Genomic DNA, 25,433 nt, shown 5'->3' on the forward strand with positions numbered 1-25,433 from the left:
TTCAGTCCACATTTTGTTTGCTATTGGTTACATGTTCATGAACGGGTGCAGGCCAGCTAGACTGGTTCCATTGCCTTACAATTTTCCATCATCTATAAATTGATCCATTTTATCTTTTGTGGAGTCAGGGAACCAGACTACTTGTACATTTTTGTTTTTCTTGGTTTTTCCAACCTTTTCGAACACACAACTTCAAATATGTCAGTGTAACAATATTTGATCTATTATACTAACCCCTCAAATAGTTCATTTCTGAAAATTACAGCAAAAGCCAATGATGTACATTCCCTTTAAATCGTAGCAGGTTATTATCAAAGCTCTGCACACAATGTAGGCCTGTAGTTCTAGTTCATGCAAAATGTGCCTATGGATTCATGACCTCAGTCTCCGTGTGTGTGACGCGCCGAATGAGTTGCTATGGTGTCGGTACGTGACCCACACGAAGCCTCCAAGATATATCAATACAATCGAAGACGCGACCTTATCAAGCCAAGACTAGACTTAGCCGAGACGACACTCTTAGTTCGTTTCTCTCTCTGCCGGTTTCCGCCGGATATCTGCAAGGATCGCTGCCATTTTGCGAGTTCACAATTTCAAAACTGTTTTGAGTTTGCGATACCATTATAGTTATGGCGCGCGGTTACATTTTGTGTACCGATCTCCACGAAGGACGCCAATGCTTCTGTGCTAGTAATGTACTGAGCGCAACATTATCAGACCAAATCAAATTACATGTGCATGTATTACAAAAGCAAAAGAAAAAGACAAGAACATACACCAAAGATATACGATTTTTAAATCAATTTTTTACATTACCATGAGCATAGTTTCTGCAGAGATGTCATACCACACAAATTGGCACATAGTGTATATACTGCTTCAATATAAGGGTTCTATATACAATAATCATTTCCCCACACGTTCGCCCAAAAGTATACCAAATATGGTATTCGTTTGCTCGTTTAATTTTGCACAAGCGAAAGAATAATGCCTACATAATTATAGATTAAAACCTTGTGTTCATCTCGAGTGAAGTCTTATACTTATAGTTCAAGGACTGAGTGTTGACAAAGACTGGAATATATCCGGCGTTACAGTTATTTGATATAGTTGGACAATAGGAGTTATGGATTAAAATCGATTTACAGTATTGAAACGGTAACGGTTGACATATTAATACAGCCTAAATAAACCTTTGTGCATGCTGGAAGTAACCTTGGCAATACATTTTTAATTGACTTATCTACGGATGCGTTGTACGTGCGATTGAAAAGATGCTGCGGTGCTTTTTATACATCAGGAAATTAACGATCTGGGAGTCGATCTTATATAAGAAGAACAATTGGCATGATTCGGACTGCAGGCAAAATTCGTCAACATTCATTGTCTGGCGGTCGTCATAAACTACACTGGGGTCACTTTCGTTCGGTTGGGAATACCGTTCGTTCGTGTCCGTTATTGCTTACCATATACACGTGTTACATCCCCAACTCCCTATGGGGTGTGCAAAATCGTATTAAAATTGGAGGATTCATGATTGTTAGGGATAATATAGCTATATTATGGGGAACTTTATCGTGCCGAATACAATAAGTAGTGCAAATTGATATTTCTTGTCCAACCCAACTTGAACCGCACTAACACAAAAATTAGGATGTGCTAAACCCATTTCCCCTGAACAAGTTCTCTTATCCTTATCATTCCACCCTTTTCTGACCATAAAATATACATATACACCATTTTAGGCGCCCAATTCACAGAAGGATCGGTTTACAGAGTGAATCATTATGCACGTGCATGCAACTTGAATTTCCACTTGTCCCAACTCATGCATTTCTGAGTAATCAAATTCCAAAATGTGACAAAATCGTTCCGTTGTGCCAGAGACGCCCAAAATAATGTATTCACTAATGAGAGAAAAAGGGCTTTCTGGATACGTGCTGCTTCTTCTTCTTATCTGCATTTTGCTCTGGGAGAAATTTGCCTAGGCCCTACTTGCTTTCAACGGACTTCACCGATTCCAAATACATGTACTCCCATACGTTGTGTATATGTACAAAATTGAAAACGTATATTCTCCAAGTCGGTTATTATTGATCTTCAATAGTCAGCATCATTTGGTCTGGGAATCAGACTACGCGCATTGCAGCGTTACTTTGCGTGTGTGGAGCCAGTAAACCGGTACCGTACGCAAATCAATTACCGACTTGGCACCAAATTGGAACATTGTCGCTTCTCTCCACCCAGGAGTAAATGGGTACCTGTGAGGGCACTGGTATTTGTGATGATAGCTGCTCTGCGCCAAAGTGGCAGATTATACGGCTGTATACTCCCCAGAAAGCTGAGATAGTTTGGAATATTTCATTGGCCCAATGAGCGGGGGTAATAATGACTCTTGTATAGCGCATAGGGACCTTGTGTGGAATGAGCTTGATACGGTTTACTATTATTATTATGACTAATTTAGGCCTACTCTAATGTGACTTGCAAACAGTAAAAACATGTGGAATACTGGGATAAGTGGAATAAGCTAAGACAAACATAGGAAGCCTTTAGGAATATGTGATTTGGGAATCACTTATAGTTTCGTATCTTGTTCTCGGCTGTTTACCAACTTGGTGGCGTCCTCATACGTCTCCGGCAGAGGTTTGTTCTTGGTTTCCGGGAGCATTATAACCAACCCAGAGGCTACCAGCGAAAGGCAGCCAAAGATAAGCATGGGCAAGTAGCTCTTGACTTCTTGCTGTGTCATGGAAGAAAAAAAATCAGGACGGCTGATTACCAGCGAATCCAAAGAGGCTGATTACCAGCGAATCCAAAGAGAGAAATTGTTGACGGTTCTGCCGTCCAAGTCTCGTTTTATTTTCCTATTCTCACTAAAGCACCGCACGAGACACCGTCCTTAAGTTGCATCATCCTGTCTCATCCAACTAGGTCTCGTGTTTGAACGGTATACTAACTAATCGCATTCGATACCTGTTCCCAAGTTCGAACCACACTCAGCCGATATACGAGTTAAGTTTTCAGTTTCTGCCACCCATGAACTGAAGCAAAGTAATACAATAAAAGTAAAAATGCAATTTTTCTTTTGTTTATTGCGCAGTGGCTTGGGCAGCGGCCAATTATCATTCGCTTGAACGTCTACTTACCAGATAAACAATGAACGGTGCAATAATGGCACTGCTCCTCCCGATAGTCGATGAACTACCCGTGGCAATGTTTCTATCGGACAGAAACGATAAAAATTGTTCTAAAACTCATGTTTCTCTGATGCTCAGATTGCTGAGCAAGAAAAGTACCACCGACTAATCACAGAGATTCATAGTTCTCTATACAGGACCGGGTAAAAATGACTTTGAAACGAAAACTTTGAAAATGCACATATTTTGGTGGCTTCCCGTAAAAAGGTTTTTTTTTTATGGCGTATCACCATTCTTCATCATGACTTCTCTGTATCCTTGAATTTTGTGGGCCCGTGTCTGAGGGAATTGATCAGAAATGGAGTACAGGATTATAAACTCTCTCTGTATTGCTATGGAACAGATAAGCATTTTTCCAGCCTTACCGTAACACCGTTGGGAAGATCTCTGCACTCATCAGCAGTGTGACTTCAAAGGCAGCGTTGGAGTAAAATTTACCGATCATTGCCACGGCAAGGATCAGCGCTGATAAATCCGTTCCGCTGCCTGCAAGAGAGTTAAATCATAGAGCAAGGAACAGATGGTTAAACCAATAAGGTTTAGCATGGTTTAAGCTTGTAGGTTGCTTAAGTTTGACGAAACCGTAACTTGGACAGCCTTAACTAAACTGTTATGCCATCAGATACGAATTAGGCCTAGCTGTTTTATACCTGTTTTTACGGGAAGAAAGGCGATTAGCAGACAAGCCACCGCTCCGGTGAAGAAGAATATGATGACGGGCCTCTTCCGGCCAAATCTAAAAGAAACAAAAACCAGCAACAAAAACCTGCTGAAAACTTTGCAAAACCTAAATTGTGTCAAAAAGTTTACAGAGAAGAAAAACACTTTACAAATAGTCACCTCTTCTTGTCTTATTTGAAATTTCAAAGCTTAATCGAACTGTACGAACATGGTTCACCTTATGAACGCAGAATTTTCATCCAATTGTAATCGAGAGGTAACTGCATGTACATTCAAAAGAGGGTTGGAAAATATTAAAACACCGAGATTTGTTTTTTTTAAAGAGTCAGTTTACTTCTGGTCAGGTAATGAGCAGAAACATTAATGACGATGGCAATGATATCATATGTTGTGGTGTAAAACATAAAATCACATGCCGATGGTATTGTTAATCAATCATTAGTTCTCAAATCACTTCTCCGAGTGTGGGATTTGCGATACAATACGACACGATACCACACACCTTGGATGTCACAATAATCGATTCCAAAGAAGTTGCCATACCTTCTGACAATGAAGAAATCGATACCATAGACCGGCGCCTCAACGAGGGCCAACAAGAAAAAGTTGAGGTACTTATTGCCGACCAGGCTGGTCGAATAGACGATGAAACCAAAGTACGTTGCATTCATGACAAACCTGAGGCAGACCAGAAACAAACGTTTATGAAATTGTGGACATAGGGAACAATACACATCAATATGCAATTTAATATCCCTGCTAGACACCCACGATTATTTCGTAAAGAAAACCCACCTATTTTACCCCTTCGGGTTTTGTAAAATGCTAAATACATGTACCTGAACATTTTATAACACTGGGTACTTTGCCTTTTTTTTTTTTTTAAATAAAAATGATACCTCTAGTTTCACGTTTTATTGATCTTGAACTATATACAGGTGAGTAAAAAAAAGGAAACCCAACTGTCAGGACAAAATTCATATAGGGACGTATGTAAATTGTTTTCGTTTTGCTGAAAGAACACTAAAAAAATGTTTGGTCCGTGGACAGAACTTTAAAACGGCGTTTGTTTAAAATTCCGTAACTTGAAAAGTGCACGAATGATTTGAATGATTCTTGTACTAAAAGAGAGCTTATGAATTGGGCTTTCATATCCTAGATTGTGAAAGTACTATGCAGAAAAAGTTTTTGTTTTACTCACCCTGTATAGTACGATAGGGAAACAACTACACTACTTCATGATAGCTACTGTTGTAAACAAATGATTTCAAATAAAAGCTGTTGAAATAGAAGTTCTACCAGCACTAGAATATGATTATGTGTTTAATGAGGATTCTGATCCTGAAGAGATGGCGGGTTACGATTTCATAATTTCTTAAGTTATTTTCATGATTTAAACCAAAAACAAATCATTTAAAATTAAGGTTTTTGAAGGAGAAGTTCTCACCAGCAACAGAAAATGACTGATGTGTGTTTAATGAGGATTCTGGTCTTGAAGAGATCTAAAACGGTGTATTTCTTGGCGTCAGTTTTAGCCTGGGCCATGTCTCCCATCTTGTTTTCTTCACAGCCTGTGGGTTGATCGTTCTGACTCTTTTCTTCTCTCAGGGCCCCATCTTCCCTTGCAGGTGATATCGACTCATTGCGGTCTTTTCCCGGGCCGTTATCCGATGTGTCAGACAGTTCGATCGTGTAGACTGGGTGCGAAGGTTTTCTTTTCCGGCTCAATAGGAACGGCCCTTCGTGCCGGAGATTCTTGGATTTGGCGATTTTTTGAAGGATGGCCTCTGCCTGCTCCAACCGTCCTTTCTGGACTAGCCATCGAAGGGACTCGTAGGTGAAGAACCTGGGAAGATATTCGAGGAAAAAATCCTCATTTTTGCCCTCCTTTTTAAAACGTTTAAGGCAAAAAAAACCCCAAATTAAATCACAAAATCCATTAAATTTACCCAAAAGTATAAATAGAATGAAATACCATTTGAGGAACACACGGATAGCACCTCGAAAAAAATGTAAGAGTTTTCAACAAGCCCATACCTGGAATTTTTGGGCGTTTTAGTGACCGTCAATAATGTAATACTGCCCAAGGCCTTAAGTGGCCTTACAAATCGATGGTTATAATGTGAACTCGTTCTTTTTGGTGCTGTTAATTTGCATTTATGAAGCGCACGTATCCACCAGCATAATTTATTACCCTGATAATTGGGCCAATTAAACATTCCAAAGACAATCTCAGCTCCCTGGGTAGTGTACAGCTCGATGCTGCCATTTCAGCGCAAAGCAGCTGAAATAAACCACAATTAGCATCTCTGCCCTCACAGGTACCCATTTACTCCTGGATGGGGAGAAGCAATGAGTGAAAGTGTCTTGCCCAAGGAGCAAGCACCGCAACCTCAGGCTGGACTCGAACCCACAACTGGCAGATTTACCGGCAGACCACGAATTCAATGCTCCAGACCACGAGCCACTGTTGTGTGATTCCGAACTGGATGGAGGTTCAATCTCACTTTGGACAAGCTCTCTCGTCAGCTAGGTCTAGTAAAGCTTCCACTGCGATTCCTTCATGACTAAACTGATTGCTTTAAAATTCCCTTCATTACAATGATCAGAACATCACTGGTATTGACGCCAATCGAGCATCAGTGATCAACTACGCCAGTGGTTCCACATTAATTACGAAAATCATTCAGGATTCCTTTGCGATTGAACGATAAAAAAGGGAGGGTTCACTTGAAGAAAGTTCTTTTAATACACACAATTCTTAGTTACCACATGATCAGGACGACAGGCAGGCACATCAGCGACGTGACGAGTTGGAAGAGACGCCAATCCGGCATCAAGTAGGCCAACGGTGCCACGAGCATTACGCCAAGACTGAAGAAATGCTGGATTAGTACGTGACCCAGCAGTCGCTTCTTGGGAGTAAACATCTCGACCACAAGGACGTAACCGACCAAAGAATTTCCCTAACAGAAAACAAATCAAGGAATTTAAATTCATATGTATATACATATATCGTCCCTTTCGCCAACCCGTTTTTTTAAATGGTTATATAGGTTAAAGAAAAGTAAGCCTTTTAATTTTGCAAATTATAGCACAGACGAAACAGAACTTTTCTTTGAGTTCGTTTACTTTGTCAATTGCATTTCACCCACAATCAACTTCGATGAGGCAGTCTGGTGGTCAAAAACTGCTAGCGCAATCAACCGCTGATCAGAGAATCTGAGGCATTTTTTTCGGCTCGAATTCAAGTACAAAATTCGAAAAGAAATATTGTCAGACTATACCGTGCTTTGGTGTGTTTTCATAAATTCAACTGTTTTGATTGCAACTTTCCGATTACAACTTATAATAACTGCATTTCGATATTTGATTGCACGAAAAAAAGCAGATTGCAAATTTGGTAACCAATGCTCGTATGAACCGGTGTACATTGATAATGTGCTGTATTAATACCAAACATAATACTGATGTGCCCATGTTCACTCGGAATGCCAAGTTGACTGATTGGGCAATAAAACCAGCACTGCACATTTCAAATTTGAAATAACTGAAAAAAAATATGTGTAGTGTGGTAAAGCACGTTAGGCCTATACTATACCGGTAATGCCGCCCCCAAGAGGAACCTGAGGGCCATCATGAGCTCCAGGTTCCACGTGAAGCTGACGGCCGTACCAAACACGCTGATGAGCAGCAACGTGACCATGCTGACCGGGCGTCGGCCCAACATGTCCCCGGCCTGACCTGTCACGAAACCACCCACCAGCACGCCGGCGAAGTGAATGGACATTAGTAGATTGGCCAGATAGCCCCGGTCGCAGACAAGGTCCAGCTGAAGAGAGAGAACAAATGTGAACCACTGGTTTCAATCAAAAGCAGGTTCGACTACGGTCCATTATTTTGTTAACCAGTGGTCGATGCGTGACGTACTATGTGCTTGCTCGCCCATATGCAATGCAGCCGATATCGACTGCTTCGATTTGAGGGTTTGTCCAGTTGTTCGACCTTGCTCTTTAAAATCTCGTACGGAATATGGCAGACCCTTTTTCATGTAGTGAATAAAATATAGAAACACCGATTAGAAATGCTTGTAAAGATGGCAGCATGGCTAAGCCTAGTCCCAAAATGTGGAGATCTCAATACTGCGTGTGACGTGAGAGTCCCAAAAGATAAGATTACAAAAAATACAACACAAGAAAATAGTCTGGCACACGAAACAACCAATCCAACCCTTTCAGTACTGCATCAATCGTGTCAAAAGAAACATCTGGTACCCAGTCTCTAAAAAGTGAGTAAAGTTGGCCTGATTTTGTTTTGCATATTTTCTGCACTCAAGGTCCCAGTCTGGGCTAAGCCAACTCAACTTACATCCGTCACGTAGCTTTTTTCTCCGTAAGTATCGTAAGCACGGTATTCCCAACCATGCTGGCAGGTCGTCGTGTTCTCCGTCAGTGTCCCGTTCAGGACTCTGTACATATGACAACTGTCGGGAACATGGCGACCGTCTTTGACGATAAAAGGCGTGGTTTCATTGGCTGAAAAGCCCGGCGGCGGCTTACAGTAGTGCTCCACTGATTGGTTGATCGTGAAGGCCACGCAGGTGAGTTGTATGGCCGCCAGAGTCAGGCCCAGACCAAAGATGACAAAGTTGGTGTTCTGCACACGTCCACTAAGGCCCACAATCTTAAGACTTTCGTCCACATCCATCTCTGTCAAAAACAAAACAGAACGAGAAGTAGTGTGTCGATATCAGCAACACCGAGTCAAAACATATTATGGTTCCCAAGCAACCACATATGCCTCAGTAATACCTGAAATATCAAACGGAGGCCAAATACTGGACTGAATTAATATATTATAACGTCAATGCCGTTCTTGTTTGCAGTACTACTGTTTGTGTTTCAGTCTGTCCGATTGTCCAAAAGTGGGGCTCGCACACAGATTTTCTGCTCGCATATACAAAAACATAACGAGTTCACAGGAGGAAAAGGTATGAATACTTCACGAGCTGAGTGGAGTGGCAGATGTTATTACTTGACCTTTATCACCTGCACCAACTCGGATAAACTTGGTGTAGGTTTACAACTTTGGTGCAAATTCTTCTTGTGGAAGATGTGGGAACCTATCGCCCAGAAAAAAGGCCATTATAAGCCTACATTGGTGAAGCAAAACAAAAAAAAACGTGTAAAACTGTGGATAATTGAAGGGTGTGCTTTTAGTCAAGGATCAAAATGTCTTATATTATAGAATTCGTTATCAAACTTGTGTCTGCGACAAAGGTACATTATATAGATGGTAATAAATTAATGGCACGCAGTACAGCGTACAGAGGGGTTTGCTGACTTGGTCCAAGTGTTCTAACTTTTTACTCGGCAAAACAAACGCACAATGGGCTTTTTAACAATTGAAAGAAAATCCTTCGTCTTCCCGCCCCCTCCCCACTCAGTCTGATTTTGTCCATTATAAGCGGCAACCAATTTTCCTCTTTCACATTAAGAGCACAGCCCTACAAAAATGAGGAATTCTTACCTGCGTTCTTTTTAGATACACTCCCGTCGCAACCTCTAGGCCTAGCTTGTATGAATCTCAGACCGATCTTGACTTTGAATCACGACACGACCTTTCGACCTTGACAAGGTTCACGGTAGTTAGAACGCCAATAAATTTGCAAGGACGCTTCTGGAGTTTGCCAATACTATTTGGTCCTCATTCTGCTATGCTCTACATGTGATAGGCTAATATTTACCCATGTCAGTATCATGCATCGTATTTGTATGATTGATGGTGACGCTTATCAAAGTTGATGCGAACATACAAAACAAAAAGTAGGTTATGCATATAAGGCCTTTTCACAGTACGAAAAATCACCGTGTTGTACACGGGTCCGACAGTGTAAAGTGGACTAACCTTTTCACACCATAACATTTGAACACGGCACTGACCCGTATAGAGCGCTCTACCCGTGTCGAAACTAACCCTACTCGGGAGGTGGGTTGAGAATTCTCGATCCGTGTCGAGAAGTCCGACACGTGTTGAAAGCCGTAGTGTGAACACTTCTGAGTTACGTTCGATCCGTGTACAACCGCATATCGACTTATCGGACGCGGACCGGCCTGAGAACGAGAGTGCGTGCATGCAGCATCACGCTGTAGTTGTTACTTTTTAGCATGCAACGAAATAACCTTTGATCTGCTGCCCTGTCGCACCACCACCGGTGTGATATGAAAATCGAACTCGCATGATAATCTGACTCATTTTCCCTTTCATTGGTTAAACCCTTTCACGTTACCGGTCCCTCTCCTAAACGCTGGGTTTGCGATGAGTAGTGTGAAAACGTAGCAAAATTGAACCGTGTTGAAATTTTTAGAAGTCGACACGGGTTGGAACCGTGTAGATGTCGACACGGATCGAACGTTCATGGTGTGAACAACGTATCAGGAAAAATGGTTTCATTATTTCCCTGTTCAATAATATTGGAAATTAACACAAACCGAGTTTTGTTGACTCCCGAAGAGCTTTTCTGACGCCTAACTTGAAGTGCGAGTGCACAATAAGCTCTGGCCGTGTTGCAAGAAGTCTTTTATGAAAGTCTTGCATGAAAGCGTCAAAATTATCCCTTACTAGAGCTGAAAAATGCGACGCCGATGACACATATGGAACACCATACTTTTAGTCAATTTTCGGGACAAACAGACAGACCACCAAGTGACATGTAGCAGCTCCTGCCAGACCTTAAAATCAATGACATAGTTATCGTTCGATTCCAATGAAAGCGACTTCAGGCTTAAAATGAGACTACAGTACGCAATACTGAGGCAAGCCTGGGATTGGACAGTGAGATCACGTGGCCTACAAGTTACGTTGGACAGGTGCTCTGTGGCGCCTGCAAACTTTAGATTAACAAAAATATTTTGCGGTTGAAAATTTCAATAAAATTACATTTGCTGAAGTAATTAGGTATTATTCATTTTCATCCCCTTTTTTCTTTAAAACTCCAAACTATATGTATTTTTTTATAGAAATCAAGAAATGATTCGCATGAAAGTTTCCACTGCCACGTCACTTTTTAAAAGCTAATACAATGTATTGCGTCTGAAGTAAGCAAGCTTCGTTGTATTTTCCGCGAAGTGAGTGAAGGTTCTGTTGCCAGAAGAGCAGCGCCGCGAAACGCGGCCCAGTATCAAACTTGGCTTAGTTTTCATCAGTATCATAAGCATTTCAATTTTAAAACCGCACTATAGTAGCCACTGAATGAGAATGATATAACCCTCCCTGGGGCAATATAGTGGCTTATTACCAAACTAATAATCCCAATGGTACGTGCCGGTCAACGGGTCAAGGGGATGAGCAGTTTACGAGATTAAGCTTTTTACCACAAGAACCAATATTAAAATCATTCCCTTAATACAATGCTTCCTTTACTCGAGATTTTATTCCAGGCTAATAACTGAACAAACTACAATAAAAGAAGTGAAACGACCCTGGTTTGAAAGAAAAAAATGATAGTTTTCAACGCAGTTACGATGTTTACAACAAGAATGTACAAAATACATATATGTATTATCTCTTTTGTGGTATAATACATAAATGGTTTCACGGCTGTTATACTTTTGTAGCCACGATTGTGCAACATATTTTAACAAAATGATAAACGATTGATAAAATATAAATAATTTATATCTTGGCATCACTTTCAATGCCTTCTTTGTGAAAAATAGTCAATTGTAAAGTCAAATATACCTTCGAGCTACTGATTGCTGTAATGGCAAGTAAAAGCTTTTTAAAGAAATATATATTTTAGAAATTTAGGTGGAATTGGCACAACACAACCTTTAACTAGAGCGCCCTCTGTTGATAGGTTAAGGAACTTATTTACACCTTTTCCAATGAAAACTTTTCATAATGGAAAATCTGAGAAATAATTGTAAGTTGTTTACACAGAAAGTGAAGTTTAGGGCCTTGAACAGAGAAATCAGACACAAATTACAATAATTTTCTATCACTTCGAGTTTTTGGTTGCAGACCAGCAAATAAACTGCCACAGACCTCAATGATAAATAGCCCCCCGTCCAATTCTCAAGATCAGGAAAAATACTTGCAACTCTCCAATGTGTTTGAGACACCCATGAAATGAAACCTTGTTTCATCATCTTTCATTTTCTGTTCAATTTTTGGGCGTAATCCGATGACGTTTCGGAGAAACTTCCCTCCAAAGACAATCACACCTAAAAGTAGTGCCAAGCCCATCGCCATTTTAAAAAAAAATGATGCCTATACGCTCCATTGCAAAATAGAGCAACTTTTGGGCCTAACTTCATCCAAAATTTCCCAGAAATACAATGTTGCAGTCCTGATCACGGCTTCCACTCTTCTGTTTTTTAAAAACCCTCAAGTGCATGACCCACAAAATACTCTAATAGCAAAAAATTGAGGGCCTACAAATCATGATTTGGCCCGGGTATCACACAATTTTTGGCCTATTTACTGGCCTGCACCCTGTTGGTTTTGCAGACAAATATGCTAGAGGGCGCTATGACATCAACTGCATGGGCAAAGTATGGCCCAGTTCACGCAAGGACTATAGTTGACCAATGGTTAACTAACGTTTGCCCGAACTCTGTCTAGTCGACGATGGTTGACTACGCTAGTCGACTATTTGGAACCAGCCTACTGGGGTTGGTTGCTTCGCTGGTAACCAATAGCCGCGCGCATTCATAACGCTATCAGAGAGCCAGGATCCAGAAGTTTTGCGATAACATTTTGACCAGCGTTTGACTAGAGACGTTCGCACGTTGCTATTAGTGCGCAGGCGTAAGGTACGTCACAAATCAACCACTAGTCGACTAATGGTTCTTGCCCGAACTTGGCCATTATTGTAGCTGCACTTATCATACGGACAAAAATAGAAGGAAGACTTTTGTACGGCAGTGGATCAATGCATTACAAAAAGTATAAAAGTTAAAAATGAACGTTCATGTACATCATGTTACATGTAATCGGAGCGGAACAAAATAATCTTACAAAGTGCAAATAAGAGGTGAAGAGTAAACAATTAGGTGAAACAATAATGACCATGCATAGTATATTTCTGTCTCTATATATGGAAAGTAAAAAGTAATTTGGATAGATCAAACGTAGACTTTACAGACCTTGGATTTGTGATTGAACTTGATCACGGCTTTCTTTCAGACCGGAGAACTTTACTTTGCTGGAACGGAAAAAAGAACAAGAGGGGAGATAAGTGTAGCTGGGATTCACACTCGAAAAGAGTGAGACTGAATAATCAGTTTGTCACACTGTAACATCTTTGGAATTTTCGTTTCGCATTTACTAACATTCGTGTGACTTACGAACAAGTCTAAAATGCAGCCTCCCAGTAGGCTCCTACCCCCGAGGCCTCCCCAGTTCAAACAATGCATCCAGAATCTTGGATAGGTAAATCCCTGCTGATCAAGGGTAACTTTATCACATAGGCACTTTGTTTCTTCAGTTAATTTGATCGCAAAATATTACAACTCAATTCCCGACTGAAAGCCTGAAGTAAACCAATACAATTTCAACATCAAACCACTGAATGACAGTACAACAAAAAATCATCAATGAGTAAGATCCGAAAAACTCACCTCGTATTCCTGATCAGATGTCATCAGCCTATCAACGCTCACTATCTGGTACTGCTTGGCCTTCATCTGAGTAAGGCTCTTCCTGATTGGTCGCATGGCGTAGGCATCCAGCTTAGCTGACCCCAGACCCTGCCCATCAATGACCTTGTAGCTGGGGTCAAAGAGCAGGAGCCTGATGGAGCTGTCCTTGTGAACCTCGCAGCCAATGATGGTCCTGCTGTGTCCTGGAATAAAATGATTGACGAAAAGGTTATTACTTTATGTTCACTTTCCTCAAAGCACCATGAAAGCTAGGGCCTCATCTGCTATGAGTAACTCACTGTTGATCAAGTGTTGGAGTCATCACAAGTCAACGACAGGTCATCCACTCTCAAGTCACGTATCAAGTTATCCAACCCTCCTGCTGTTTGGACAGTCACAGACAGTCAAAAATCAATCCTTTTCCCTGCCGTGCATTTAACACAGGCTAGTCACCAACAGTCGGATCATATTTTAAGCAAGCGCTGTGACTAGTCAAATTCAGTCAACAGACAAAAACAAGCAAATGGTAGGCACAGCTGGCTTATCAATCACCTACAGTCAAAGCATAGCTGTATCAAGTTATATTTAACAGCCACAGCCGGTCAATCCTGCTTTATGTAGGCTGGGAGCTCTTAGCTGTTATAAACAGTCATTTGATTGATTTTGATTTAAAAAACAACATGGCACATGTTTACATAAATGAACTGTTCATAAGGCATTCATTATTCATCTCTTCCAATTTGTGCTTTGACATGTGACATGACTCATGATTAGATTTATGATTTGACTTGCGATTGAAAGCAGAAATAGCAAAGCTGGAGAAAACCATCACAAGTCAATCGCAAGTCAATCACAAGTCATTCACAAGTCATACATAAGTCAATTACAAGTCAATCACAAGTCAATCACAGGTCAATCACAAGTCAATCACAAGCCGATCACAAGTCGATCACAAGTGACTTTGTGATTTGTGACTCGTGAGCGACTTTGTGAAAGGCATCAAATACCCCATTGTCAATAGTATTTTATACACACCTTCGTGTTGAAGGTACAGTGGTGTCTTTCTTGTCTGGATGCTTTCCCTTCTAGTAGCATTGTTCCCGAGAACTCGCAGCTTCAGAGCAGCTGCTCCGGGCTTTCCAAAATAGTCCCGCACCCACTCAAACATGAGTGGGTGGGTACCGCCTCTCCCAGTAGGGGTGTGAAAGTCAACCAGTCGACACTTGGCCCGGAGGGAGGAAAGAACAGCCGTGATTTCTGTGGCGCCGATCCACTTGCGAGTGTTGGCTACCCGGCCACCGAGCTGTTCCCGTCCCTGGGGGTCGAAGCCTTTAGCCCAGGCCGCCTCGATCAGTTGCTGGAGCTTGGAGATGGAGGGAATAGCGTTCTGACCTAAAAAAGGATGGTAGATAATATTTTGGGGGGATAAATGTTAGTGTTGGGGGCGTGGATCTGAAAACAGGTCTTGCCTTTAAGATCTTACATCATTTTATAAAAGGGTGCATATGAACAATTACCACTGAAGAGAACCTGTCGGTACTCGTCGATGCGCACCAGTGAAGACAGCAGCATATGCAGGTTCCGGTAGCCACAGCCCCATCCCTTGTCTCCGTATGTGGAGGAGTAGTGGTCAGTGTCACTGCATAATCTGACGTAGCTCAAGCCTGGAGTTGTCTGATCAGTGTAGTAGGTCACCATCTTCTGAATCAAACCTGGAATGTAAAGTGTTGGAGGATTCGTGTCTGTGGATCATACATTAACAACTACTCTGAGACACATTGTTTGTGAGTCGGATACTGCACCACAAATCTATTCTTGTTCTTGGTTGGTTTGTCTCCTATGGACTCTGCAGGGGAGTAATAACAGGAGGCCAGAAACACCGGGGCAAACCCCTTCTCTTAGCGATAAGTGTTACTGGGTTCTTTTACGTGCATTGCATTTAACACACAGGACCTACGGCTTTACGTCCCATCCGAAGGGCGAAGCAATGATGGTCAAGTGCCTTGCTTAAGGGCACAAGTGTCCACCCGGCAGGCTCGAACCCACGCCACTGTTGCCTCTGAAAAACCAGAGCACGAGTCCGGTGCTCTTAACCGCTAGGCCATGACACTCCATTGTAAATATAACTGTAACTGTAAAGTGTGAATCATAGTAGCTGAATTATGGTATTCAACTATTATGAGTAGAACTTTTTTTTTGGTGGGGAGGGTTTGTTTTGCAGAATGCATGTTGCTGGGAAATTGATAAAAAGACTCAGATGTAACTTTTCTTTTTGGGCGTAACATGAAGCTTTGATTATGAGGGGTATGAGGCTTTGGACCTCAAGTAAATTTTAAAGCTTTTTAGTGATTAATATATAATCATTAAAAAATAAAGTAATTGAAGAAAGAAAGATTTCAAACGTACCAGAGGTACGTGACTTTCCATCGTCAACTCCTACAGCCAACGATCGTTTGAGGCTTGTCTTTCGCTGGTTGTAATCGCTGACGGTGATCTGGCCTCGGGTAACTGCTTTCTCCAGGTCTTGCTCAGACTGTTGCTTGTGGCTCCCGACCTCATCCATGCCATACTTTGCCTTTTTATGATGGAGAAAAGATTGTTGAAGTGGGGTTATCAAAGCACATACACAAATCTGGGGGGGGGGGATGTTATATCTGCTCACATACAGATGGAAATTATCCATTTAATTTTTTTAATGAAATTGTAATTGAATATAGGAATTTCGTATTAGCATGCGATGTATCACTGCTTATTTGAAATCTGTCATTTGGGTCCCTGCAGTGAAAGCTAATGTTATGGTTATCGTGACTTCTCAAAATACCTGCAGCTGTTTGAAAGTTTCCCTTTGCTGTCGTTCCTGTAACTGTCGTTCTTCTTCGGCCAGTTTTTTGGCAAGTTGTCGGTCACTGGAGACTGACTCCTGACCTTTGACCTCAAAGTGACCTTCCACATGGTCATTGAGAGATGTCGGGTTCAGTCCGCCCATCCCACACACTGGACATACCGATTGCTGGGGATTTGAGCTTGCGCTTGTGCTGGGGCCGGCCTCATCGTCAAAGGGTGAGGGCGCTGTTGCTAGTTGGTCCCTGCTGTCGTCAGATATTGCATGTTCTGTGTTGACGTGCACAGTCAAGAAGTCCGGGTCGAAGCTTCCAAGCCCGCATATCGGGCACGTGATCACCGTATCCAGGTTTTGCGCCTGCTTGCTAAGACTCAAGAGTGTCGGCTTCGGAATCTTGGGCTTCTGGATCATGGAGGTGTTCCACTGGTTCCCATTCTGAGCCGGCTGCTTCTCCACGCAGGGACTTGCCAAAAAATTGCTGTGTTTACTTTCAATGTGCCTCATCATTGCATCTGGGTCAAGACCTGAGATATCACAGAAAGGACACTCTGGATCTGATATGTCATTATCCTGATCCAAATTTTGATCATCTGTTTCTTTCATAGAAGAAACTCCAGAGGCACCTGTGTCTTTAACTACCTTCTTCCGCGTGGACTTACTGGGACTGAATATCCGAAGTAATTTCTTAAATGGGCTTGCAGTTGATGTCTGTGAGGACAAAGATGACCTGTCGGTGGAATCTCCAGCGGTAGAGCTGACGTCAGCTGCACTGCTGCTGGCACTTGAGGAGCTCAACTGGGCCTTGCTTCTTGATCGTTTTCGCTCAAGAATCTTTCCCTGATTGGGTGGCTCACTTTCAGAATCTGCGCAACTGTCTTCCATTCTGCTTGGTTTCCCTACGGTGTCGCAGCAGTTTGAGTTTGCGTAGCCATTCAAGAGACACTGCTCGTTTGAACATGAGGATTCTGAGCTGCCCTTACCGTCAGTTTCCATGTTTTCACTGAGGCCAAAACTACAGGCGCAAGGTCTGGACTTCACCTTTTCACCGTCTCTTCTTGTAGAAGGGTCCGATGTAGTCTTTGTCACCTCAGAATCAGCTGGAAGCTTCCTTCTATCCACTGCTTGGCTGGCTCCAGCGATTGTGAAGGAGGACTCACAACGTTCTTCCTCCGAGTTCTGGCATCCTTCCATGCTCTCATTGGGATCAAATTTTCTCATCTTTAATTCGTAATCAACCGATTCTGATGATCCATTTGAATTTGGACAATGATCCACCAGACTGGATGCCTTCTGTACCAAAGATGATGCTGAATCTTCCTGTCCAAGTCTGCCTGGGCTCAACACTGTGGAATGCGCAGTGTTCACATGAAGGTGTAACTCTTCCAAAGTCAAATGTCGAAGGTCACACATCGGGCAGCTGCCCGCATTCTCCTCATGGTCTAGGAGCATGTGGGTTCGCAGGTTGCCTTCCGTCAAGCACTCCTGGCCACAGATTTCACAGTTGAAGCCCTGTAGAGTCGACGCCATAGCTTTATACCCTGGAGTAGTCAAATCAGAATTTAAATGTGCATGTTTTGATTAACACAAATCACAACATTCTTTTGTCACCGTTTATCCCGTTACTTAAATAGTACTTGTGACCTGATTTGTGATCGACTCAAAAATGCTTGATTAAAACGACTCTGTACAAAAAAAAAGGAAACGTGACATCTGTTGAGCCTAGTTTCCTTCCCCCATGTTCTGACATAAGATGAAAACTGATCCATGAAAACTGATGCGCCGAAAAATGTTGGTGTACATTTTTATTTCATTTTTGAACAATAATTTTGACTTATTGGAAAAACAATGGAACAAACAAAATCGGAATTATTGTCAAAACAATATTTTGAAGGTACTATAACCATGGCGGTAGGAAAAATGTTTTATTGTTTATTTCCAAGAATTTTGTTTCATAAATTTAACTGGAAACATGTCAATGACTTAAGTTTTGACCATGTTTGAGAAAGAATCGCAAGGATTGTCATTGTAAAACAGAAAACAAAACATGCATTTATATTTAAATAACAAGAACGAAGGATCGAGGAACATCATCAGATATGCCGTGCCAACACGCTTGCACTCAAGATGCCTTTTCGCTGTTTAAAACACCGTCATCAAGTCATTGACTTACTTGCTTGCACTAGCTCTCCCCTCCTTCTGAGTCGAATTTCTCAGCGAACATGCCGCGCGCGTGTGGGAATGTCCCTTGACAAGAAATCCCCCAACAAGTCCAGTCGGGGTTTATTTATCTTACTCGGTAATGTGGCTTTTACAAAACACCAATTTTGATTGGCTTAAATGTCAGAAGTACTCACATTTAATCCATTCACAACCTCTGTTACAAAAGAGAGCTAGACGACTGGTGACCTCAAGGGTCCAAAGGTCACGCACAGCATTCGAGCGAGAGAGGCCGGTTGCTTCAGATTTTTTGGATTTGAAGGAATTTTGTCAGGACAATTTGTCCGATTTTGATCAGAGATTGTTAGAAGGCAAGACGACAATGTTAAGAATATCTAGGCAGGCTGTAGCCCCAGTGTTAAGGGTTTTTTCGAGGTCTTTTACGTCGGCAAAGGTGCCTTGCCAGATGCAGAACAACCGTGTGTTGTTGAACTTGAATGCTGACTCCGCAGTATCGACGCACGTAGGCAACGCGAGCGGCTCGCCAGTGAATTGTTGTGGGGCACTTCGGGCGTACAGCACCGGCAAGGAAGTTGAGAAGACACCGGAGCCACAGACATCGGGAACAGCGAGTGGTGAATTTATCAAACCACTTGCTTCTTATACTAAAATGAGAAAGTTGTTCAGACTTAAATTAAAAACGAATTTCATAGCTTTTTCTCAGATTCAATCAAATCCAAACAAATGAAATGCAAATTTTGAACTTGATGAGGTGGTTGGATATTGATAGTTGATACTAGGCCTAGTATAAAATGGGTAAAAAAAAATTGTGGGGTGTTTTTAAATAATGATTTTTGGCAATCTATATTTACAGCATTCATGAAATTGGCTCTGAACATTGACCCAGTGTCTGTTTTGGTGATATTCATGAATGCCCAACCATGTTTAAATATTTAGTTGTAAAATTCGAAAGCAAAAAATAAAAATGCATTTTGATTTCACCATGTCACTTGTGTTTGCTAAGGAACTTCTGAGAGTGCAGCCATACGACACAGAGAACCAAGCAACATGGAGCGAAAAGTATTTGTGTGGACTGGAAAATACAAGACAGTGGATGAAGTGCCCAAATTGGTCTCGTAAGAACACATTTTTGTTTCCTTATTTTTTTTTTCTGAGCAACTGACGGGCAACCCAAACATTTAAGCATCTTTTGAATATTATTCGTCTCGCATTAAAACGGTTAATGTCAACACTTTCAACGTCAAACCACTCATATTTCAATAGATATATATGCAGTGCAGAAGAGAATGGTTTGCTGAAAATTGGCATCACTTGACAGCAATATCCAAATTTGTAAACAAATGTGACAAGGTCTATACACGTAAACTTCAACTTTACTTTACATTATAAAATGCATCCTTTAACTGGCCTTATATTTCCCGCTCATATTTTCTGTGTTTGTTTTTTTTACAGTGAGGCTGCTCTGATGAGTGCCAAGACCAAATTCCGCATCTACATCAACCTGTTAATGGGCGCGGCCACTCTCCTGGCCGCCGTCGCCATGATCATCATCGGCCGGTCTCGTGCCAAGAAGGGCGAGAGCGTCTCCGGCCTCAACATCCGGAGACACCCAGAGATGTACGGCAAAATGATCGCCCAGGAAGACGCCAAGAAATGAGCCGAACATTTTAGTAGATGGCGTTGTTGTTTTTTTAGACTTCCATAGCACCAAATAGTGAGAATGAAAAGTATGGCTTAACTAGTCCAAACATTTTGGGACTCTCCTTACTGTGTATGAGAGTCCCAGGACTTAAAGGCATTAAAAACATGCAGTACAAGGAAATAGACTGGCACCTGAAACAACCAGTCCAAATGGTACTGCACCAATCAACTGTGCCAAAAGAAACATCTGGCATGTCTGGTACTAGTCTCTATTTCTACACCTTACTCAATAGTCAGCTACCAGACTAAATGACGAGGTCAGTCTTTTCAAACAGTTGGACCATGGTTGGACATGTACCAGTCTAGTCTTTAGCCTCAAATTGATATCACTGCTCAGGTGCAGAAAATTGAAGAAGAGTCTCCTTTAAAAATTAAATTGAGACTTCAAACTTACTTGGTGGAATACTGAGGACCTTGTCTTTGCCTCATGAAAATTTTGGAGTATTTTGTCGGCCAAAGAGTAAAGTTGGCCTGATTTCGTTTTACATGTTTTTCAGCACTCCAGGTCCCAGTGTGTGGCTTATCTATTCTGCATGCCATCATGCCAACTGAAATGAATATTTTTAAATGGATAACTAAGCTACGCATTCTCTGCATGAACTAGTAGAGGGATTTTTTTTCTTCCTCTTTTGAGAGCGCGGTGGCTGGGACACACATGCGCACACGTACTGGTTTGCACGCGTATGGCGCAAAGTATGTCAAACCAATTTTATTCTGTATGTCCATAAATCTGTAGCGTCTTTGTGTGAGCATCAGGCATCTTTTGCAATCAAATGTCCCTCCCATGATCTCCTCCAACTCTCAATTTGCAATCATTGAGGGGGTCATAAGAAGTGTGAGCACTACCAGTGCTAGATAAAATTTGTTGCAGTGTTTTTTTGACAAAATGTTTTAGTCTACTATACACTTCCAACCAGGGCTTGAGTTAACATTTGAAAAAAAGTGGTGGCCAAATTTGCCCTGCATTGGAAAACGGGGCATCCTACTTTGTTGAGGTGTTACATTTGTGCAAAAGTTAAGTTTGCTTTATAATATCAAAAGTAGTTGTGCAGAAAAGCCTACAGGGTGTCCATAAGATGCCAAGACACCCTTTTGGCTAAAAGTTTGCTTCCGACTAGAGATATGTGTACTTGGCAACATGTAATGTTAGCCACTTATTTGATGAAATGAACTTTTTGAGTGTCAACATTATATCAGACCCAAGTCTGCATGATGATTTCCTAAACAACCTTATTGTCCTATTAGTATGTCTGGCAGCCTGAATGGTTACCAGTTTAGTGTAATGCCAAAATGTGCCAAGGATGGCAGGGTACCGTGATGATGGATGTCAACATTCTGATTCAAGAGGAACTTGAAAAGGGATGGGGTGTTTGTGAAGGAAAGTAAATGGCACACTAAACGTTACTTTATAGCTACCATACATGTACATTGTACACCTTTGTGGGACTGGTATCCCAATATGCCCTTTTTGGCTTGTAAATAATGCAATTACGTACATTATTGCCTGTCCCATTGAGCTGCTTGATTCACGACAGATTAAACTTTCGTTTGTTCGAGTCCCACCTGAGTGACTTCTTTCAACTTTCAGTCGGGAGCAAGGGCGGATCCAGAACACAATTTTGGGAGGGGCCAAAAATTTTTTTGGTCCCCCCAAAAAGTGGGTCTAAAAAATTACGGCGTGGGGTTCGGGGCCCGCTAGGGCCCCGAAAATTGTTTGGATTCTAGATGCTCTGTGGTGCGATCTGAGGCAATTTCTGACCACTTTAACCAATTTTTTTTTGAGGAAAAGATGGTGGTGTACTCATTGCCTGCCTTTATTGCGATGTCACATTAAAAAAAAAAAAAATTAGTTTCGTTTTTGGGGGGGGGGGGGGGGGGGGGGGCATGGCCCCCTTTGGCCCCCCCCCCCCCGGATCCGCCCTTGGTCGGGAGGTGGAGGTAACACACCGAGTATACGTCGGTGATGGGCAAAAACTAATATGGATTTACATCACCCCACGATGCAAATTTCATCTTTTGAATAGATTAAACTTTCCGTCCCAGTTATGGGCATTATGATAAAAAGTAAACGGTAACTATATCGCCAAATACTGCCGGAGAAAACGGGTCATAATCTCGAATCAACTGCCCTTGAATAAGTTCAAAGAAAATTTTTCAGTCTCACCAGGTATAGTGATGCATCGCGTGTGCACAAAGTCCATATATGATCCAGCACTTCGTACGCGCAGTGCGGAAAAACTATCATATTCGTCACTTGTGCTTTGCCCACCCTAACAAAAATACTGGCGACGCCCATGCCCACCCAGGTTTTGCCGGTTACATTTTAAAACCCAAGGGTGGGTTTTTTGGTCATTTTAGCAAAACTACTACTAGGGATTTTGATATTTTTAGCAAAAATGCTATGCCGCAACTACATGTATAAAATCCATAGGTGGGCCGTAAAAATATAACTTGGTCTTGCCGAGATGATGGTTCCCCTCTTCGAGTGACAATCACCTCTTGTAGGGTGGGGATACCACAGGGGAAAGAGGGGTGGGGGGGGGGAGTAATTGTTAGGTATATAAACAATGAAACACCAAACAATTATGAATTTCTATAACGGTATGGATTTTATTGATCTTTACTATTTTTTTAAAGATTCAAGTTCCCTATTGTGATCCCTCTTCAAATTATTTGAAAAGGTTAATTTAATAACCGCAATTTAAAAAAAAATGCTTTGACTAATAAAACATCTCTCGTGAAAAAAATTGTTTTATGTTTTATCAATAAAATTTGCCGGAAAATATATTGAATTCTGTGAAGAAGGAAAAAACAGTGTTGCGTGTCGCTTCAATTGGACCAGACTGATACTATAATATTTGTATAATTTACTGATGCACCAATTGCAATCAAAAATGAAACAAAAATTGGCTGGCCACACATTTTGTGTGATTATTCTTTACTCTTAATTCCTTTTTTTTCTCTTCAAAACTGACATCACTGCAATATAAATCTGTTGTACACGTTTGCAGTCAGTTCCAGTTATAATAAACATTACTTTGTAACAAGAAAACAATGTCTGCATCATAACATGATCCGGGTAATAATTGTCCATTTTTTTTTCATTTATACCGTTCCTGCATATTAGTAAGCAAGTGGCCGGGACGTGGTATAGATTTATCACATTAACAGATTTGTTCACTCCGGATTTTCTCCGAACCCTGCTTGAAAACCACCTACATAACGATTAATGAAATATCCCATCCCACTGCAAAGTCTGTCTAAACGCAGACTGTTAAGAAAGGAAAATCTGGTATATTTGTCCCCGATCCCCAAAACAGTAACTTTCCTGGATCCCTTCAGTTCTTGTGCTGCTTGGCCTGTTACTTTTGACACCTGAAAACTACCCAAGATGGAAAGCTGTACAGAGGCCAAAAGTTACAAAAAAGTATTCCAAAGCATGAACTAGACACACACTGCTCACACAAAAATGAACCAGCTGTCGATTTTGAGCTCTTGGGAGAATTTACATAACTTAACTGAGCAAATCCACTGTAAAATAGTGCAAACGTGTCTGAGGTCCGGCTGTAATTTCATGCTCTGGAGTTCTTTACAGATCATTCTGAACAAAAAAATATAGTCGAACCCTGATAAGAAAAGCACTGTTAATACAAGTTCCTGCTAATAACACGCACAATTTTAGGTTCCATAGCAAGTCTTTGTTTTTCTTTGTTTTCCATTACTATTTAATAATACAAGATACCTGATATAATTTGTCCCAAGGAACTTGTTATAAAAGGCGTTTGACTGTACACCGTACCTAATGTTACCGACACCACAAACTCCCATTGTAATGCAGAGGGTATCAGATTGGGGTCTCATTGACAAAATTAATGATCCCCTTGACACGGGTCTCGACCAGGAATATTAATAACACTTTGGTCTAAAAGAACCAAACTGCCTCTGACCTCGACGAGCTCTTCTAATTCTTGAGCTCTAATGCATTACCTTCAAGGCATATAGGATCATTTGCTTTTCATGCATTTTGTCTGTTTCCAATAATAACACCACTCAAAATCCAAGGGAGAATGTTCAAAACCTTAACCTGTTGAACGTTCAGCTCAGAGGATATTACACTTTTCGAGGAAACAGTGAAAATCCATGCACAACCTTTCGATCACGAAACACAACTTCGTCAATACAACTTCTTATTCCAAAAATCAGTCCGCTGACTGATCGCTGGAAATCACCTACATTTCTTGATTTCTTCTAAATGACAGCAAGCCAGACGCAATAATTTCATGGGGTGTTTAGTACCAGTACGATCTTTAATCAAGGTACGCTTTTGGATAATAATTTGGTAGCTTACTTTTGAGATGAAAGCAAATGATACCACATGCCTTTAAGATAGTGGACTGTATAGGTGGGCACTGACATCCGGGATTTTTTTTTTTTTTTTTTTTTTACATTGCCTCATCTTCCTCCCAGACCCATGTTCTTGAAACTCGATGGTTCTTGAGTCTGGAGTGCTGAAAGGTAACACATAGCAACCGATGACAACTGGTGTGCAAATGAAATGATGTTTTCATCGGATGACGTCAGCCTGCCCCCACCTATTGAGGCAAGAGAGAGTTTGGTGTGGTAAAAGTTAACCACAACTGACCAGTGGGAGGAGTCAGGTTGGCGTTTTGGCGTAGTGGTACTTTCCTCGCCTTCCACCGCTGTGACCCAGGTTCAATTCCTGCCATGGCCAATATGATTGGCTTCTCAGTCCCTACCTGATTTCGTGGAATTTCCCCAGAATATTCTTTTGGGGTTTTCCTCCCACCTCTAAAACTGTATTTTTCTTCTCACTGTCTCCTCTTTACAGGTTTCTTCAAGCTTGCGAGCTACAGTGCCTAGGGCGCTTTTGAGGAATCCTTTGTTTCATTATACCAGAAATAATTAATATCCATTCAAACGATTATTCAATATTAAATGCAGCAACAGAAGAAATGTTTCCCTCTTGTTTCCAAGTGGAGAAAGATGAGATAAAAAAAAAGTAACTGTAGTTCAGAACGAATTCCTATTGCTATATGACCCAACAACCAAAAAACTCCCCACTTTTGGGAACAGGTGGAATTCAATTAACTTTACACCCCATAATTACCACGGTAACTGCAACTATACAATGTTAAATTCCTTTAAAACAAGTTAACAGTTATCATG

The 25,433-nt window shown here is 41.4% G+C and overlaps 3 protein-coding genes across 4 annotated transcripts; 1 reads left to right on the plus strand and 2 right to left on the minus strand.

The window, feature by feature from the left end:
• Positions 1-869: 869 nt before the first annotated feature.
• Positions 870-8,588, minus strand: LOC119744464 (solute carrier family 22 member 4-like). The gene is made up of 9 exons (XM_038220397.1): positions 8,250-8,588; positions 7,483-7,713; positions 6,651-6,847; positions 5,329-5,727; positions 4,425-4,559; positions 3,851-3,936; positions 3,566-3,686; positions 3,150-3,222; positions 870-2,743 (listed from the first exon to the last, which is right to left on the minus strand). The coding sequence occupies exons 1-9, from the start codon at positions 8,586-8,588 to the stop codon at positions 2,579-2,581; spliced, it is 1,746 nt and encodes a 581-aa protein (XP_038076325.1). The 3' UTR covers positions 870-2,578.
• A 4,088-nt stretch (positions 8,589-12,676) lies between these two features.
• Positions 12,677-18,802, minus strand: LOC119745575 (zinc finger-containing ubiquitin peptidase 1-like). 2 transcript variants are annotated; one of them, XM_038222033.1, is made up of 7 exons: positions 18,722-18,802; positions 16,347-17,905; positions 15,932-16,100; positions 15,043-15,237; positions 14,561-14,917; positions 13,505-13,728; positions 12,677-13,089 (listed from the first exon to the last, which is right to left on the minus strand). In XM_038222033.1, exons 2-7 carry the CDS (start codon positions 17,892-17,894, stop codon positions 13,054-13,056), a joined length of 2,529 nt encoding a protein of 842 aa, XP_038077961.1. In that variant the 5' UTR covers positions 17,895-17,905; positions 18,722-18,802; the 3' UTR covers positions 12,677-13,053. The 2 variants fall into 2 exon arrangements, with proteins under 2 accessions (XP_038077961.1, XP_038077960.1); XM_038222032.1 differs by lacking the exon at positions 18,722-18,802 and adding an exon at positions 18,538-18,676 and having other exon boundaries at positions 16,347-17,904.
• Positions 18,803-18,806: 4 nt separating this feature from the next.
• LOC119745576 (protein FAM162A-like) lies at positions 18,807-20,656 on the plus strand. The gene is made up of 3 exons (XM_038222034.1): positions 18,807-19,159; positions 19,549-19,660; positions 19,998-20,656. The coding sequence occupies exons 1-3, from the start codon at positions 18,907-18,909 to the stop codon at positions 20,200-20,202; spliced, it is 570 nt and encodes a 189-aa protein (XP_038077962.1). The 5' UTR covers positions 18,807-18,906; the 3' UTR covers positions 20,203-20,656.
• Positions 20,657-25,433: the final 4,777 nt, after the last annotated feature.

This window comes from Patiria miniata, unplaced genomic scaffold, assembly GCF_015706575.1.
Source record: "Patiria miniata isolate m_02_andy unplaced genomic scaffold, ASM1570657v1 HiC_scaffold_7, whole genome shotgun sequence".
In the NCBI taxonomy this organism is placed as follows: domain Eukaryota; kingdom Metazoa; phylum Echinodermata; class Asteroidea; order Valvatida; family Asterinidae; genus Patiria; species Patiria miniata.